At 44.9% G+C, this 17,180-nt stretch overlaps 1 protein-coding gene and 1 non-coding gene across 2 annotated transcripts; both read right to left on the bottom strand.

The window, feature by feature from the left end:
* Positions 1 to 13,622: 13,622 nt before the first annotated feature.
* Positions 13,623 to 13,704, bottom strand: trnas-gcu (transfer RNA serine (anticodon GCU)). The gene has a single exon. It is a non-coding gene; the product is annotated as a tRNA-Ser (tRNA).
* A 928-nt stretch (positions 13,705 to 14,632) lies between these two features.
* Positions 14,633 to 16,909, bottom strand: LOC133645466 (MARCKS-related protein 1-B-like). Its single transcript, XM_062040308.1, has 2 exons — positions 16,611 to 16,909; positions 14,633 to 16,005 (listed from the first exon to the last, which is right to left on the bottom strand). The coding sequence occupies exons 1-2, from the start codon at positions 16,701 to 16,703 to the stop codon at positions 15,463 to 15,465; spliced, it is 636 nt and encodes a 211-aa protein (XP_061896292.1). The 5' UTR covers positions 16,704 to 16,909; the 3' UTR covers positions 14,633 to 15,462.
* Between the last annotated feature and the right edge of the window lie 271 nt (positions 16,910 to 17,180).

Genomic DNA, 17,180 nt, shown 5'->3' with positions numbered 1-17,180 from the left:
TACAAATTCCAATCTGGCTTCAGAACTAACCACTCCACTGACACATGCCTTCTCTATCTGACCGACCACATCAAACATGAGGTGGACGCAGGCAAATACTGCGGCATGGTCATGCTGGACCTTCAGAAGGCCTTTGACACCGTTAACCACGCTATTCTGTTGGATAAGCTCAGAGCAATCGGATTTAACAAAACCTCATGGAGCTGGATGCAATCTTACTTGGAGGGGAGGGAGCAGGTGGTAGAGGTGAACGGCACTGTCCCCCCCCCCCCCCTCTCGGTGAGCTGTGGAGTCCCCCAAGGCAGTATATTGGGACCTTTACTGTTCCTAATATACATAAACGACATGTCATCGGCATGCGACTGTGAATTGTTTTTGTTTGCGGATGACTCTGCCCTGCTGGTATCCGGCAAGGACAAGTCACAGGTGGAGAAAATCCTCATTGCTGAGCTGTGTAGAACTTGCACCTGGCTCGCTGACAACAAGCTATCCATACACTTGGGTAAAACAGAATCCATCCTGTTTGGGTCCCACATCAACCTTAAGAAAGTCAATGACTTCACCATAAAAGTGGGTGACATTGTTATCACCAGGAAAGATGAGGTCACCTACCTAGGTTCCATTCTAGAGGCTAACCTTTCCTGTGATAAAATGGCAACCAAGGTAATCAAAAAGGTTAACCAACGAACGAGATTTCTCTACAGAATCTCCTCTCTGGTCAACAAAAGCACCTTGAGGATTCTGGCGGGAACTCTCGTTCAACCCTTTTTCGATTACGCATGCACCTCCTTGTACCCCAGCACCTCCAAAACCCACAAATCTAAACTCCAAACATCTCAGAACAAGCTAGTCAGGTTACTTCTAGACCTCCACCCCAGATCCCACCTCACTCCTACCCACTTCTCTAAAGTGGGCTGGCTCAAGGTGGAGGACAGAGTTAAACAACTTGCACTGAGCCTAGTCTATAAAATCCACTATACCTCCCTGATACCGAAGTACATGTCAAACTACTTCCTTAACGTAAATGACCGCCATAACCACAACACCAGGGGGAGCTCCACTAACCACGTTAAACCCAGATTCCGAACTAACAAAGGTCTTAACTCATTCTCTTTCTATGCCACATCAATGTGGATACTTAGTTGTATATTTTCATATGTTTATTTTACTGGAGGCAAAATATTAACACAATTATAATATATTTGATTATAATTTGTATTTAATCCCCAGGCAAAAGGTGACTTGTTGACTAGCACCGAGTTTCGATGTTCTTTTGTATTTTATTCATCACTAAAATCCTCAAGTGTGTCGTTTGGCTTTTCAGAGTTTGTAACAGCATGGTTTGGGTTGTCATGCCGGAAGACCCAGCAACACTGTTCTCAGACCAGGAGGTTTTTATCCAAGATTTTGGAATGTTTGGATCAGGGGTCTCCAACCAGTTTAGATTTTGAGTTGCTCACCAAAAGGTCAAAACATATCTGCTCAAACTCTCAGTATTTAAATGCCTAACTGTTCAATTCAGACAGTGTACCTCTAAATAATGACCAATGACCACAGAATAGAACAAAAACAACCACACTTTTAGCGTGGAGGTCTTATTCCTAATTAAAGTACAACTCAAATGTTGGCAGTCATAAATTAAAACAAAAAAACATTTACTTTTGTCAAAATAGCTCTAACAATGATTTCAAAACCTGAACTATCGACTGATATCGCTAAAAGAGCTCGGTACCTACGCAAAGAGGGAAAAATACAAGCAACATGGTCGTCCAACTGCAAAGTCTACATAAAGCTAAATGGTGCACCTGAGCAGGCACAAGTGCTAATGGTCAGGAGCTTAAAGGATTTGGAAAAATTTGCATTGTTTGCTGATCTACATGTTTTGGTGTTTTTACTATGGTGTGTATAGAGTTGACATCTATTCTGCAAATCCTTACTAACTTTAAATGTATTTAACGACTTAATGGCCCAAGTTTTTTAGCAAAAGAAAAGCCAGCCAAAAGCTGCAAGTGCATTAACTAAGGTGCGTCTCCAAAGTAGCCTTGCTTTTGATTGATTGATTGATTGAAACTTTTATTAGTAGATTGCACAGTACAGTACATATTCCGTACAATCGACCACTAAATGGTAACACCCGAATAAGACATCTATTCTGCAAATCCTTACTAACTTTAAATGTCTATCAAACTTCCCAAAAAAGGACTCAAATTTGCCCACTTGAACATCTGTAGTCTGAAAATGAAGGTAATTGAGTTGAGTAAAATAATGTTTGAAAATGATCGACATATAGTTGCGATTTCTGAAAGTCAATACTTAGGTATTTATACAAGGTTCAATATAATTAGACTTGATAGAAACAGACACGGGGGAGGAGTAGCCTTTTATGTACAAGACCACATTCCAATAAAACGAAGAGCAGATCTTGACTTTACAGATGTAGAAGCAATCTGGATCAAGGTTCACTTCAATCAATAAATCAATGTTTATTTATATAGCCCTAAATCACAAGTGTCTCAAAGGGCTGTACAAGCCACAACGGCATCCTCGGTACAGAGCCCACATACACACACTTGCCACATCTAAAGCCATTACTAATCTGCTGCTGCTATAGACCACCTTCCTCTGATGCAGCATATCTTGAAAAAATGTGTGCAATGCTTCAGAATGTTTCTGACACAGACAGAGAAATTTATTTCTTAGGAGACTTAAATATTGACTGGCTCTCAAAAAACTGCCCTATGAAAAGAAAGCTTAATGACACTGCCACTGCATGTAACCTAGCTAAAATGATCAATCTACCAACCGGAATAAATATGAACAATTCAGGTGTATTGTCTTCAACTTGCATAGATCATCTTTTTAATAATTTAGTAGATAAATGCTCAAAGGCCATGTCAATGCCAATTTGATTTAGTGATCATAACATGATTGCTATGGCAAGAAAAGTGAAATTCCCAAAGTCGGACCTAAAATTAAATATGAAAGACTCTAAAAAAAACATTTCTGTGATAATGCCTTTATTGAAGACGTACAGAACATACAGTGGGACAGTGCCATACGTAGATTCATATGTAGAAGAGGACCAGTATCCCATTTCCGTTCAGATAACGGCACAAACTTCACAGGAGCTGACACGCGCAATCGCTGCATTAAACAATGGCACAATAGAAAAGGCTTTAATGCATTACAACATGAGATGGAGCTTTAACCCGCCTTCCGCTTCCCACCATGGTGGTGCTTGGGAAAGCATGATCAAACTAATCAGGAAAGTGCTTACATCTATTCTGCACCAACGAACCTTAACTGATGAAGTCCTGGTCACTGTCTTGTGTAAAGCAGAAGCAATATTAAATGATCGGCCAATTACCAAAGTCTCACAGGATGCAGATGACTTGGAACCTTTAACACCAAACCAATTGCTCACATTGAAAAGGAAACCTGTTTTTCCTCCTGGGCTGTTTGGGATGTCGTATCGTGCCTCAAGCACTTTCAGCATGTGTTTAAAACCCTCGTTATGCACAATCAAATATGGCCTCATGGCTGCACCTATAAACACACCGACAGCGTTTGTGATGGCTTTAGCCAGGTCTGACTGTGCAACAAGGGGCTGCTTAAATGCTGCGGTGATAAGCGGTTGATGAGCAGCCTTCGTTTTCAGTCCTGTCAGTGAAACACCGAGGTGATGTCGCTTTAAGTGCGTGGCCATGCTAGATGTGTTTCCACAGTCATATGGCTTTCTTGTGCCACAGTGCCTATACACAGTCACGGTTTTATCCACTAACCTCTTTCCTTCATCATTGTATTTGACAGGGAAGCCAAAATGCTTAACCTGACTCTCGCCAGACCCTTGTAGTTCGCTGAGCTCCACACAAGGATCTGGGCTCGAGTGCATTGCAAACTCCTTCAAGATAGCAAAAAATAATGAACCAATCAGGATCGCCGGGCGGGATTTCATAGACGTGACATAGCGCCGAAGCGACTGTTTGATTCAAACAACAATGGCGACACGCAGCGAGGAGTCGTGTGCTGACACTGATTCTGCTATTGCAACTGTTTTGCGACATCGATTGTCTACTGACATTGCTGCGTTGTTTCAGTAAAAGTTCTCTAACTTTTTGGTCTGTCGTTATCCAATATGTGGGCTGTTCTGTTTTGGATTTCCCAGCGTCGCTCTCATCAGCGTCACGGGTTGATTTCAATGTGAGTGGTTGAAGTAGCACGTCATTCAAGAAAACGGACAAGTGGTTTATCCAATCATCCATCCATTTTCTACCGCTTGTCCCTTTTGGGGTCGCAGGGGGTGCTGGAGCCTATCTCAGCTGCATTCGGGCGGAAGACGGGGTACACCCTGGACAAGTCGTCACCTCATCACAGGGCCAACACATCACATACAATGATTTTTTTTACAAGGCCCTACCTTCTGAAATACATCTCCTATTGAGAACTCCCAGATCCTTGTGTGGAGCTCAGCGAACTACAAGGATCTGACGAGAGTCAGGTTACAAAATGCTCCCATACAGGGGATTTAAATGGCGCGGGGCGTTCAAGCTCCTCCGTTACTCCGCTCGCCATGACCACGCTGGGTGTGGACTGAACATGCGCACAACCTTTTTTTTTTTTTTTCATAAATCAAACCGCGGATCACGTGTGTGCCGAACCGAAGCTATTGATCCGAACGGATCATGGATCAATGTTGATCAGTTGCACCACTATTATGTATGGCTCCAGGATAATAGTACATTAATTGTTATGTCTTCCATGGTCATAAACAATTAGGGGCCGGTTGTGGTGGAGCCATTGTCCTTAGGTGCCTGAGTGGGGATGTGGAGAAGAAGCCAATGACATTTAGTTGCGCACTGTGAAGTGGCATAAAACACTGAAAGTGATTGTTCCTATAACCCCTTTGTTTCAAATGTTTGTTCCACTTGTGGCGCGGGCATCTTGTCTGACTCACACCATACACAGCCTTCCTTGTCACGTATTCTTCCTTTTCCCGCTTTCCATCCACTAATTCAAACTGATCCAGCAGCGCAATCGAAGATTGTTTTATTTACAATAATCAAGTAACAGAATACTCGGGAAACAAAATAAATGGTAGCTTATATAAAGCTGATGTCTACAGACAGGTGAGGTCTACAGACAGGTGAGGTCAAAGACGGTATGCTGGTTCCCGACTGTCAATCACGCGCCCAGCGCACTCCTGCCCCTTATAGGCCTGCGTGGGAACTTTTCACCACCTGCAAAGGGTGCACACTGACATACACAAATCAATCACTCAAAAATAATAAAATAAACATGGATTCAAGTATGGCCTCTATTTGGCTCCTACACACTGAAAGGGACAAGCGGTAGAAAATGGATGGATGGGTGATTGCACTCAGGTATGGTGCACCAGAGACTTATTGTTTTTGGACCGCAGGCTGACGGCAATGTGAGTTTTGTGTTATAAAAATGTATGCTAAGTTTGAGATTAATTTAAAAAATGGACTTTCGTATCACAAAGGAAGTTTGTTTATTCTTGTATTTAACGACTTAATGGCCCAAGTTTGTTAGCAAAAGAAAAGCCAGCCAAAAGCTGCAAGTGCATTAACTAAGGTGCGTCTCCAAAGTAGCCTTGCTTTTGATTGATTGATTGATTGAAACTTTTATTAGTAGATTGCACAGTACAGTACATATTCCGTACAATCGACCACTAAATGGTAACACCCGAATAAGTTTTTCCAACTTGTTTAAGTCGGGGTCCACGTAAATCAATTCATGGTACAAATATATACTATCATCATAATACAGTCATCACACAAGTTAATCATCAGAGTATATACATTGAATTATTTACATTATTTACAATCCGAGGGGTGGGATGAGGAGGGTTTGGTTGGTATCAGCACTTCAGTTATCAACAATTGCATCATCAGAGAAATGGGCATTGAAACAGTGTAGGTCTGACTTGGTAGGATATGTACAGCGAGCAGAGAACATAGTGAGCCCTTCCCAATCAGCTGCAACTGTGGGTCATCCTCATGGATGTCTCTCTATGTCCACTACTTGCTGTACATATCCTACCAAGTCAGACCTACACGGTTTCAATGTCCATTTCTCTGACGATGCAATTGTTGATGACTGAAGTGCTGATAACAACCAAACCTATCCCCCCCACCCCCTCCCTCCACATCCCACACCCCGGATTGTAAATAATGTAAATAATTCAATGTGATTATCTTGTGTGATGACTGTATTATGATGATAGTATATATCTGTATCATGAATCAATTTAAGTGGACCCCGACTTAAACAAGTTGAAAAACGTATTCGGGTGTTACCATTTAGTGGTGAATTGTACGGAAAATGTACTTCACTGTGCAATCTACTAATAAAAGTTTCAATCAATCAATCAATCAATCAATCTGCATTCATCTGCAACAACGACACAGTTCAAGTGACATTAAACAAACAACAACACAACACAAGAAGAAGAAAAAAAGCACAATACAGCCGCAAAGCACTACTTAGGGTGACAAAAAGTGTCATTTGCAGACACCATCTGGAATGATCAGCATGTGGCTGTGACGTAACCGTTACCTTCTGTAGAATGATCGAAGGCAAGTTCTTGGTTTATTGTAGGCTGTTTTCGTATGTGGGTTTATTGTAGGCTGTTTTCATGAACTTCCTCCCAGTGCGGTAACAACACACACTCACTCACTTTGAGTAGCATACACACGCCACGTATTCATCTAAGGTTTTTCCAATAAACCTTGTAAACCGCAGTCCTGCCCTGGTTGTCGCCTCCTTCCCTTCTCTGAGATACAACAGTACGTTCTGGCCAACAACATGTCGGAACCAGGCGACAGCAGCAAGCCCCAGGCCCAGATAGCCATATCTTCCGACCTACCTATCCTTAGCTCCGTCGTTAGCGAACACCAGGTTCTGTTTACTGCCCTTGAGGATCATCTTGAGAGAGCTTTTACCAGACTGTATTCCAAGCTGGACAACATGTGCCCCGGGGCCAGTTCTGGACCGGTGGTACCTCCACGTGCTTCTCCAGTTCTTGGACCCGAACACAGCATTTTGGAACGAGAGCCCAGGATTGCCAGCCCTAAACCCTTTGAAGGGGTTCTTGGTACAATGTGACCTCATTTTTCGGCACCAGCCCTCCCGTTATTCCTCAGACGGCGCCAAGATTGCATTTATTTTTTCCTTACTTTCCGGCCCGGCTCTCAAATGGGCTACAGCTGCAGTTGACAAGACCATTGGGCTCAACTCTGACTATTCTGCGTTCCGTGCAGAATTTCGGGCTGTCTTTGATCACCCCAAGGATGGGGGGGACGCGGCCGGACGTCTGCACTCCATCTCGCAGGGTTCACGTTCCGTGGCAGCCTAGACCTTAGAGTTCCGGACTTTGGCGGCAGACAGCGGTTGGGATGACCGGGCGCTCCAAAGCGCATTCCGTCGCGGCCTTTCCAATGAAATTAAGGACGGTCTACTGAGGGACAGACCCACGTCCTGCAAAGACCTCATTGAACTGGCCCTCCAATTTGACATTCGACTTTGTGAAAGAGCAGCAGAGCGAGGTCAGAGAGGTGCCTCTAGGAACCAGACTTGGCCTACCTTCAAGACAGAGGTGGACCCAAAAGATCAGGCTCACCAGCAGAGGGGATCCTGGTGAGCCATACTTTATTTCCCCGTAAAGAGGAAAACCCTGACATTCTGCTACCCGCTACTTTGGCCTGGGACAAGAGGAACATTCAAGTGAAGGCATTTGTGGACTCGGGAGCTGACGAGAGTTTGTTGGACTACACGTTCGCCCGGGAGATGGGCATTCCCCTGATATCCTTGGACAAGACGCTGCCTGCACAGGCTCTAGATCAGACCTGGGCATTCTGCGGCCCGCGGGCCGCATCCGGCCCTTTGTGCGTCCCTGTCCGGCCCACGTGAGGCCAATTATAAATTACAAAATAAATTTAAAAAAGTATCTATGTCGAGTGTGCAATACAACGGTGCTGCTTTTGTTTTGAAAATCGTTATTTGTATTACTTCCGTGTGGACGTATGCGTGTGCGTGATTGTGAGTGAATGTGAACAGCTGCAATTACAAAATAAAGTTGAAAAAACATCTATGTCCTGCGCGCAATACAACTGTGCTGCTTTTATTTTGAAAAGTATTATTTATGGGCGTGTGTCCGTGTATAACCTGCGAGTGAAGGTGCAAATGCAGCGACAAGTGATGCACGGTTTACACCCGAGACGCTAAAAAGAGAAAAGTTGATGAGGAATGACATGTTTTCAACAAGACATGAACTGCAAAGCAACGTCCCCTCTAAGGTGCGTGCCTGCGCAATTGCGCACTGCTCAAGCGTCCGCTGCGCGCAGCAAGTATATGCCACGCACCAAATCAAATCCCATCTGAATTCTAAACAAAATAAACATATTTATTCTATGGAATTTTGCAATGCAACTTTGAGTGACAGTGACAACAAGCGGCCCTAATGGTGTTCGTCAACACCGTTCAATTGAACACCGTTCAATTATTGTAACGTCTATCGAGATGCTTCGAGGACAGGAATTATATAGATCACTTTATTGAGCAAAACTGTTTATATTCGGACATAACCACACCAAAAACATGAGTAAAACAATTCTATCTCGAAAAACTAGTCATTTTCTGCCGTACAAACCAGGCCAAAACCAACTTGTCATCTGTCACCAACACGCATAGCACTAAACCACTAAACCACTGGTGCGTTTATGGCCACACAAAAAGTCGGACAACTCAAACACCACACAAAGTTACACTATGACTCCTCAGTCATACGTGTGCTTATTTTACTGTCATTTATTATTAATGTTAATTTATTTATATTAGTCATGGAATGCTGTTACACACACTATGTTGAAGTATTACTATTATTATTAATTATTATTATTATTATTATTATTATTATTATTTATCTTACGGTATATATCAAAAATAATATTGAGCAAAATTTAATTGAAATATTGTCGATGTCGCCCTCCAGCAGTGCTCGGGTAGCTCATGCGGCCCCCGGTAAAAATTAATTGCCCACCCCTGCTCTAGATGGACGACCATTGGGCCCCATCAAGTACCGCACGGAGCCCCTTTCCATGACCATTTCTGGAAATCACAGAGAAACCATTAGTTTATGGGTGCTAGAAGCTCCGGTAGCCCCACTGGTACTTGGAAGATCTTGGCTTCGTCACCACAACCCCCATATATCTTGGTCTTCTGGCAGAATTCTGGCTTGGAGTACACCCTGCATGGCCAACTGTCTTGGGTCAGCATCTCATCCGGTCTACCACTCCACTACCACGACTCCCCATGCCGATCTATCTCTGGTTCCAGCTTGCTACCATGACTTAGCCGAGGTCTTCAGCAAGGTACGTGCCCTGGGATTACCCCCTCATAGACCTTATGATTGTGCCCTCGAGTTACTCCCTAACGCTAACTTGCCGTCTAGTCGCCTATACAACTTGTCTCTTCCAGAGAAGGAAGCTATGAGGGACTACATCACCGAGGGCCTTGCCTCGGGCATCATAACACCATCCAAGTCTCCACTGGCGGCGGGATTCTTTTTCGTGGCCAAGAAGGACGGATCCCTTCGTCCCTGCATTGACTACCGTCACCTTAACAACATCACCATTAAGAATAAGTACCCTCTTCCTCTACTCAACTCATCTTTTGAACCTTTGGCACCTGCTACCATATTTACCAAACTGGATCTCCGTAACGCCTATCACTTGGTCCGGATCAAAGAGGGAGACGAGTGGAAGACTGCTTTCAACACTCATATGGGGCATTATGAGTACCGAGTGATGCCTTTTGGACTCACCAACGCACCTGCAGTTTTCCAAACTCTTGTCAACGACATTCTTCGGGACATGCTGGACCAATTCGCGGTAGTATACCTAGATGATATTCTCATTTTCTCCCGTAACCTCTCTGATCACCAAAGACATGTTCGACTTGTCCTGCAACGGCTTTTTGGAAAACTGTCTATTTGTTAAGGCAGAAAAGTGCTGTTTCCACTCCTCTTCGGTGGAGTTCCTCGGTTTCGTGGTCGAAAGGGGTCACATAAGGCCAGACCCGAAGAAGGTGGAGGCCGTGGTGAAGTGGCCGCAACCTACTACTAGGACGGAACTTCGGAGGTTCCTCGGCTTCGCTGGCTTCTACCGTCGCTTCATTCAAGACTTCAGTAGAGTTGCGGCACCACTACATTCGCTTACGTCTACTAACGTTCCTTTTGTGTGGACTCTTTTGGCGAGGAAGGCCTTCGAGGAGTTAAAGGAGCGTTTTGTTTCTGCCCCCATTCTAGTCCATCCCGACTTAGAAACTGCTTTTTTGGTGGAGGTTGACGCCTCAGACTCTGGGATTGGGGCTATTCTCTCTCAACGGTCCAAAAGTGACAATTTGGTTCACCCTGTTGCTTTTTTCTCCAGGCGCCTGACCCCGGCCGAACAGAATTATGATGCTCGGAATAGAGAATTACTGGCAGTCCATGAGGCCCTGGTGGAATGGAGACACTGGTTGGAAGGAGCTAGACACCAGTTTCAGATCCTAACCGACCACAGTAACCTTCTACACATTCGTGCTGCCAAGAGGATCAACAACCGCCAGGCAAGGTGGCAGCAGTTTTTCTCTCGCTTCAATTACGTGCTTTCTTTCAGACCTGGGTCCAAGAACACTAAGGCTGACGCACTGTCCCGGTTATTTCTGAAAGAACCTACCGGTCCGGCAGTGGCAGAACCCATCCTTCCTTCCACTCGTATCATTGGGATGGTAACTTGGAAAGTGGAGGACCTAGTTAAGGCTGCACTGCGTTCCAATCCAGGACCGGGAGGTGGACCTCCCAACAAACTGTTCGTCCATCGGGAGTTACGACCCAGAGTCCTGGATTGGGGGCACTCTAGCCTGTTCTCATGCCATCCTGGCTTTCAACGAACCCTATCACCGCTGCGAAGACGTTTTTGGTGGCCATCAATGGCCAAGGACACTCGTGAGTTCATCGCTGCTTGTTTAACTTGTGCCCGTAGTAAGATGTCACACAGGCCTCCTGCTGGTCTTCTTCACCCTCTCTCCCTTCCTGCCCGTCCTTGGTCACACATCGCCCTGGATTTTGTCACAGGATTTCCAGCCTCCAGATGTAACACCACTGTCCTTACTATTGTAGACCGTTTCTCCAAAGCAGCCCATTTTGTTCCACTGCGAAAGTTACCTTCTGCCTCAGAGACTTCTGACCTCCTCACACTTCACGTCGTCAAACAACATGGTATTCCGATGGATATCGTTTCTGACCGAGGCCCTCAGTTTACATCGCAAGTATGGAGAGCCTTCTGCAAGGGTATCGGGGCCTCGGTCAGCCTCACATCGGGATACCATCCCCAGAGCAACGGGCAGGCTGAAAGAACTAATCAAAGCTTGGAGACCATGCTCCGATGTGTCGCCAGTCATCAACCCACGTCCTGGAGCAAGTTTTTGCCATGGGTGGAGTTTTCTTATAACTCCTTGAAGAGCTCCGCTACCGGTATGTCCCCATTTGAGTGCTCATTAGGTTATCAACCCCCTTTATTTCCCCAACAGGAAATGGAAATCGCTGTTCCCTCTACTAGAGCTCATATTAGACGGTGTAGACGGTGTCAGAGGGTGTGGAGAGCCGCTCGTGCAGCTTTGGAAAGAGCATCTGAGAAAATGTGTCGCAACGCCAACCGTCATCGTATTCCAGCCCCGTCCTATAAACCAGGACAACAAGTGATGCTTCTCACTAAGGACCTCAGTCTCCAGGTACCATCTAGAAAATTGGCTCCCCGTTATGTTGGTCCGTTCTCCATCATTTCTATCATAAACCCTGTATCTGTTAAATTGGCTCTCCCACCCTCGGTCAAGCGGCATCCTGTTGTCCATGTTTCCCAGATTAAACCGGTAGCGGAGAGCGCTCTGTCCCCTCCTGTCCCTGCCCCCCCACCCTCTAGGTTTTTGCCTAATGGAGATCAGGTTTGGACGGTCAAGGAGATCCTCAGGGTCCGTCGACAAGGTAGGGGGCTTGTTTATCTGGTCGACTGGGAGGGATATGGACCTGAAGACAGATCATGGGTGCCAGCCTCCTACCTTGCCGATCCCTCACTTCTAGGGGACTTCTACCGTGCCAATCCTGATGCTCCTCGGCACTCGTCGGGGGCCTCGCATAAGGGGTGGGGTACTGTCATGACGCGGAGTCGATCCCAGGTTTCCACTGCAGCTGGAGCTGCAGGCACCTCTGCTAACCCCTCTGCTGGCAGGACGCTCAAACACACCTCTGCTCACACTGAGCACAACACGCCCACACAGCAACAAGTCTGCAAGCAATCACTGATCAGCACACCTGGACTTGACGAGGGGGAGCGGCATAAAGACCAGCGGACCCAAGGAACCTTTGCCAGAATGTCGCTAACCTTCCAGTAAGCATCACGTCTGGCATTCCTTTTCCCAGTGATTTCCTCGTCCTTGTTTTGCTCTATTTCTCCGTGTTTCCCCCTGGTTCATGCCCTTTTGTATTTCCACAGTGACTCTCCTGACCTCCGTGATCATGCCTTGTCACTCGACACCCATCCGGATTCCTAACTGCCCACCTCGATCCACGACCTCCCTGCTCGGACCCAGACCACGCTGCCCTGCTCTTGTCCACGACCACTTGCCTGTCCATGAACTGCCTCTTCGCCTTTGCCCCCTTGGATACGACGAAAGATACAACCAACATTTACAGACAACAACCCTTGGTAACATTTACATTATAATTTTACACATAGTCAACACTCACTCACTTTGAGTAGCATACACACGCCACGTATTCATCTAAGATTTTTCCAATAAACCTTGTAAACCGCAGTCCTGCCCTGGTTGTCGCCTCCTTCCCTTCTCTGAGATACAACATATTGTTGATGACTGAAGTGTTGATACCAACAAAACCCAACACCCCCCCCCCCCCCCTCTCTCTCTCCATATCCCACACCCCGGATTGTAAATAATGTAAATAATTCAATGTATATACTCTGATGATTATCTTGTGTGATGACTGTATTATGATGTTAGTATATATTTGATAGTATATATCTGTATCATGAATCAGTTTAAGTGGACCCCGACTTAAACAAGTTGAAAAACGTATTCGGGTGTTACCATTTAGTGGTCAATTGTACGGAATATGTACTTCACTGTGCAATCTACTAATAAAAGTTTCAATCAATCAAAAACAATCAGTCTGCCGTAAACAGCATTGTTGTGACACTGTTAAACAGAGCAATACTGCCATCTACTGTACATGCATATGTGATACCTTCCAGTGAAGAACTCCGGTGTTTTTTAAAGTCTCCCACAAAACGGGCTGATTCGGCTGAAGTTTGTGCGGCTTGCTCTGGTCTTCCATTCCCGTTTTGAGTGCACCGTAAACCGCCACAACAAGGGGTAAAGCAGGAAAAGTGTAGCCCGTTCGGTCGCAACGGCGGACAGTGCTGCCTTCAAGTACCCTCGGTCGATCTGACAGTCAAATCATCGAGTGACAAAGACTGCTGTTGGCTAAATGAACTCACGTTGTATGTGTTAAAAATAAACAGGCATAGAAAGAGACGAAAAAGATACGACGAGGATGGGATTCGAACCCACGCGTGCAGAGCACAATGGATTAGCAGTCCATCGCCTTAACCACTCGGCCACCTCGTCATATGATGCCGTTGAGTGTCAATTTTTCTATAAGAATACGTCTGTCTAATTTTACATTATTGTGACATACATCTGTGCAGTGTGATACTTTGTGGTGAATCACAAACTGAATTATTAACCTAAAGAATATACTTTAAGAGGAAAAGAAGATGAAAATCGACTGCGACTGTTAAACACCCTGTCCATGAGAGGGCGCTGTAGACCAACATATGCTAAATAAATTGGCTAATTTGACGATGCTGACGTCTTATTCCTTTGTTACAATAAAAAAAAAAAACATTTTTGATGTAGCGTATTAATAAACGTCACACGTAAAACCCGACTGACGAGAGAGGTAGAAACAAACCAAGTACATTGGTGTTTTGTTTTCTTTAATGAGTTTGCATATACGTCATATTTATGGGAACTACGTTTTAATAGTGACCACAACAAAAATAAAGGACATGTACGCACTTGATTAAAAATGTTGACTTTCTGACGTAACAGAAGACGAAACGTCTTTTGCCCTAATTCGATTGGCCAATTTCATGTCAATCAAACATAGTCTACCTTTAAGCTCCGCCTCAAGAAACAAATCAGCCAATCGTGTTTATCTCTCGGAGACCCCAGATTGATAGGGTATTTCTAGAATTGTATTTGTTTGACAAACATTTGTTTAAACCAGAAAACTTTCTATATATTTGTGTATTATCATACTTCATATTATACAGTAATACTTGAATGTATCTTATCATTAAACGTATTAGGAATGAAGATGTATATAATTATGGGCTGTTTTACTGTACGTGACATACACACCAAACTAGAATCATTATTTTCTTTATTTATGATTAGTATTTTATGACCCAATTGAACTAATTGTAGCATAAATATGAGTCAAGTAAATATTTTCCTTTAAGTACAAATCACAAAAAATAACACATACCGAGGGGATCAAACATTTAACTTTATTAAAAGTTACAATAAAACCATGAACATCTTCAAACAATAGCAAAACAAAAAAGAACCAAAAACATTGGCCAAAACATATTTACAGAGAAAGTTTGCAGATAAAAAGCTCACATTTTGTACACAACCCCAACCCGCATCATAAATTCTGAAATGCGACCGCTGCAATATTCAAAAAGCCAGAATGGGGTTTAATATCGCTTGAAAAGAATCAAACTGCACAAAAGACATTGATCTTCTCCCATCTCCTCTCATCCTTTTTTACCTATACATGAGAAAATACTTCAAATTTGGGGGTAAAACATAGGAATGTAGAATTTAAAAAATGAGTAGGTGTCCATAACAGTCATTTGGAGTGAAAGAGATGGAATATGCCCCGCTCTGCAACGGTGACAATCGTTAGGTCCCCCAAAAAAGCTGAAAATAAACATGTTATAGAACTGCCACGATGTCAAAACGATGCATCTCCAGAAATCATTTATTTGGGGGGGTAAAAAAAGTCAGTATTCCTTATCGCTCCTCATTCAGTTCATGACTTTCTCCACATGCTGGTCCCTGTTTGTACCATGAGGGGGCGACACAAGCGTTACATCAATCTGAGGGCCCGGTGAGATTCCGTCTGTCAAAGTACAACTTAATTTTTTTTTTTCTTAAAAAGGCAAGTGAAGTGTTGACTCAGCAAAACGTGATATATCCTGTATCTTCTGTTGTAGTTCTGTTGTATAACTTTAAGAACGTGGCTTGAGTCTCTCTTATATATATTTATATACTTTAATCTTGGAAATTTAGTTCAGTGGCTGGAGGGTGCCGTCACTCTGCACTGGCGTTGCCCTCTGGGGCTGCGGGTGTCGTGTCCTCGGCTGGGGGGGTTGCAGCGGCGGGGACCGCCTCCTCGGCCGGGGCAGCCTCTGCGGCCGGGGTCTCCTCGGCTGCCTTGGCCTCTTCCTGCGGGGCCGCGGCTGCCTCGCCTTCTTTGGCGTCGGCGGCTGGCGTCTCCTCTTTGGTTTCCTTGGCCGTGTGGCCGTTCTCCTCGGGCTTCTCCTCGCCCGCGGGGGAGGTGGCGGCGGCCTCCTCCTTGGCTTCCTCGCTGCTCTTCTTGTTTTTCTTCAGCGAGATGCCCTTAAACTTGAAGGAGTTCTTCAGGGAGAACTTCTTCTTCTTCTTGCCATCCTTGGGGGTCTCCCCCTCGGTCTTAGCGGCCTCCCCCTCGGCGGCGGGAGCAGGCTCGATGGCGTCTCCGGCGCTGGCCTCTCCTTCCTTGGCCGGTTCGGCTGTGCCATTGCCATCTCCGGCGGCGACTTCCCCGTCTGGCTTGGCCGACACGTCACCGTTTGTCTTCACGTGGCCGTTTTCCTACACGACAGAGAGATTATTAATGTGGAAAATCAAAATTTCTTCTTAGCTGGTGGCTTTGATTGACAGCATGAACCACCCTCAGTGGCCACACGGGGGCAGTGATGCTGCGTGTACAATCAGCTAAAGGAACAAAGGAATTTCCTCTAACGGCTCTCAACTGTTCTCTCCATCAATGTGTTCTGGGTTTTTAATGCATCAATCATTATTTATATTGCAAAAGCGAGGATATTACAAAAAAACTCATTTCAAAAGAGCTTAAATTGTCTTTACTCATTTTCAATATGTGTTTTTTAGGCTTTAAAACGCCTGATCAAAAAAAAGCGTGCAAAATCTACCAAGCCGGTGATTTTGTACTGCACATATTTTGTCTGCGATAAAAAATGCGTTGTATTAAAAATAGGGCTATGTGTGTATTTAGCATGAAAATGGAAGATGGTTGTAAATGAACTGTCATCCCTCAGGGGACAAGACCGAACAAAGGCAGCAGGTTCTCCACTCGACGGTTATTCCTGCTTTCAAGCTCACTTGTTCCCATTTATTTGATAAACTTTCGTTTTTTTTTTTAACCTTTTGAGCAAGTAGCAACAGTTTGCTTCGCTCACCTGGCCGTTGGCTTTGGCTGCTGCGGGGTCTGCGGCGACGGCGGCAGCTTTCCCCTCGACAGCTACATCTCCCTTAGACATGCTGGCTCCCATTTTTACTTGCTTCCAACCAAAAAAAGGTGAAAAAGGAAAAAAAAAAAACGGTTCCAATCCAGCTCAGGGAGGGTTAGATTGTGAGTTCTCGCTGAAGAGGTGAGAAAAATCCTTCCTTCACTGAGTCGTGAACACACGGGAGCTGCCCGAAGCTTTGACTTTGACGCGAAGGTTGAGTCCAAATGAGGGGATGAGGAAGACACAACTGTGTGTACTTCAACCGCGCCTCAAAAATCGACCGAAGTCTCCGCCCATGGGCGTGTCCTCGGAGTCTTAACCAATAGGAGGCCGGGGATGAGCCTCATCACCCTCTGTCTTTGCAACAGTTGCCTCTTTGATGCCTTATGATGGCTTCAGCACTCTGGGTTTAGTCACTTTTTTGTACGATCACTTGTTGATGTTTTTTCAATTACAACATGTCATTGTTCATCTTCTGTTAGATCCACTTTGTTTATATAGCACATCAGTTTTACTAAG

The sequence above is a fragment of the Entelurus aequoreus genome, linkage group LG03 (assembly GCF_033978785.1).
Source record: "Entelurus aequoreus isolate RoL-2023_Sb linkage group LG03, RoL_Eaeq_v1.1, whole genome shotgun sequence".
NCBI classification, from domain to species: domain Eukaryota; kingdom Metazoa; phylum Chordata; class Actinopteri; order Syngnathiformes; family Syngnathidae; genus Entelurus; species Entelurus aequoreus.
This window is presented reverse-complemented; position numbering and strand designations above follow the sequence as displayed.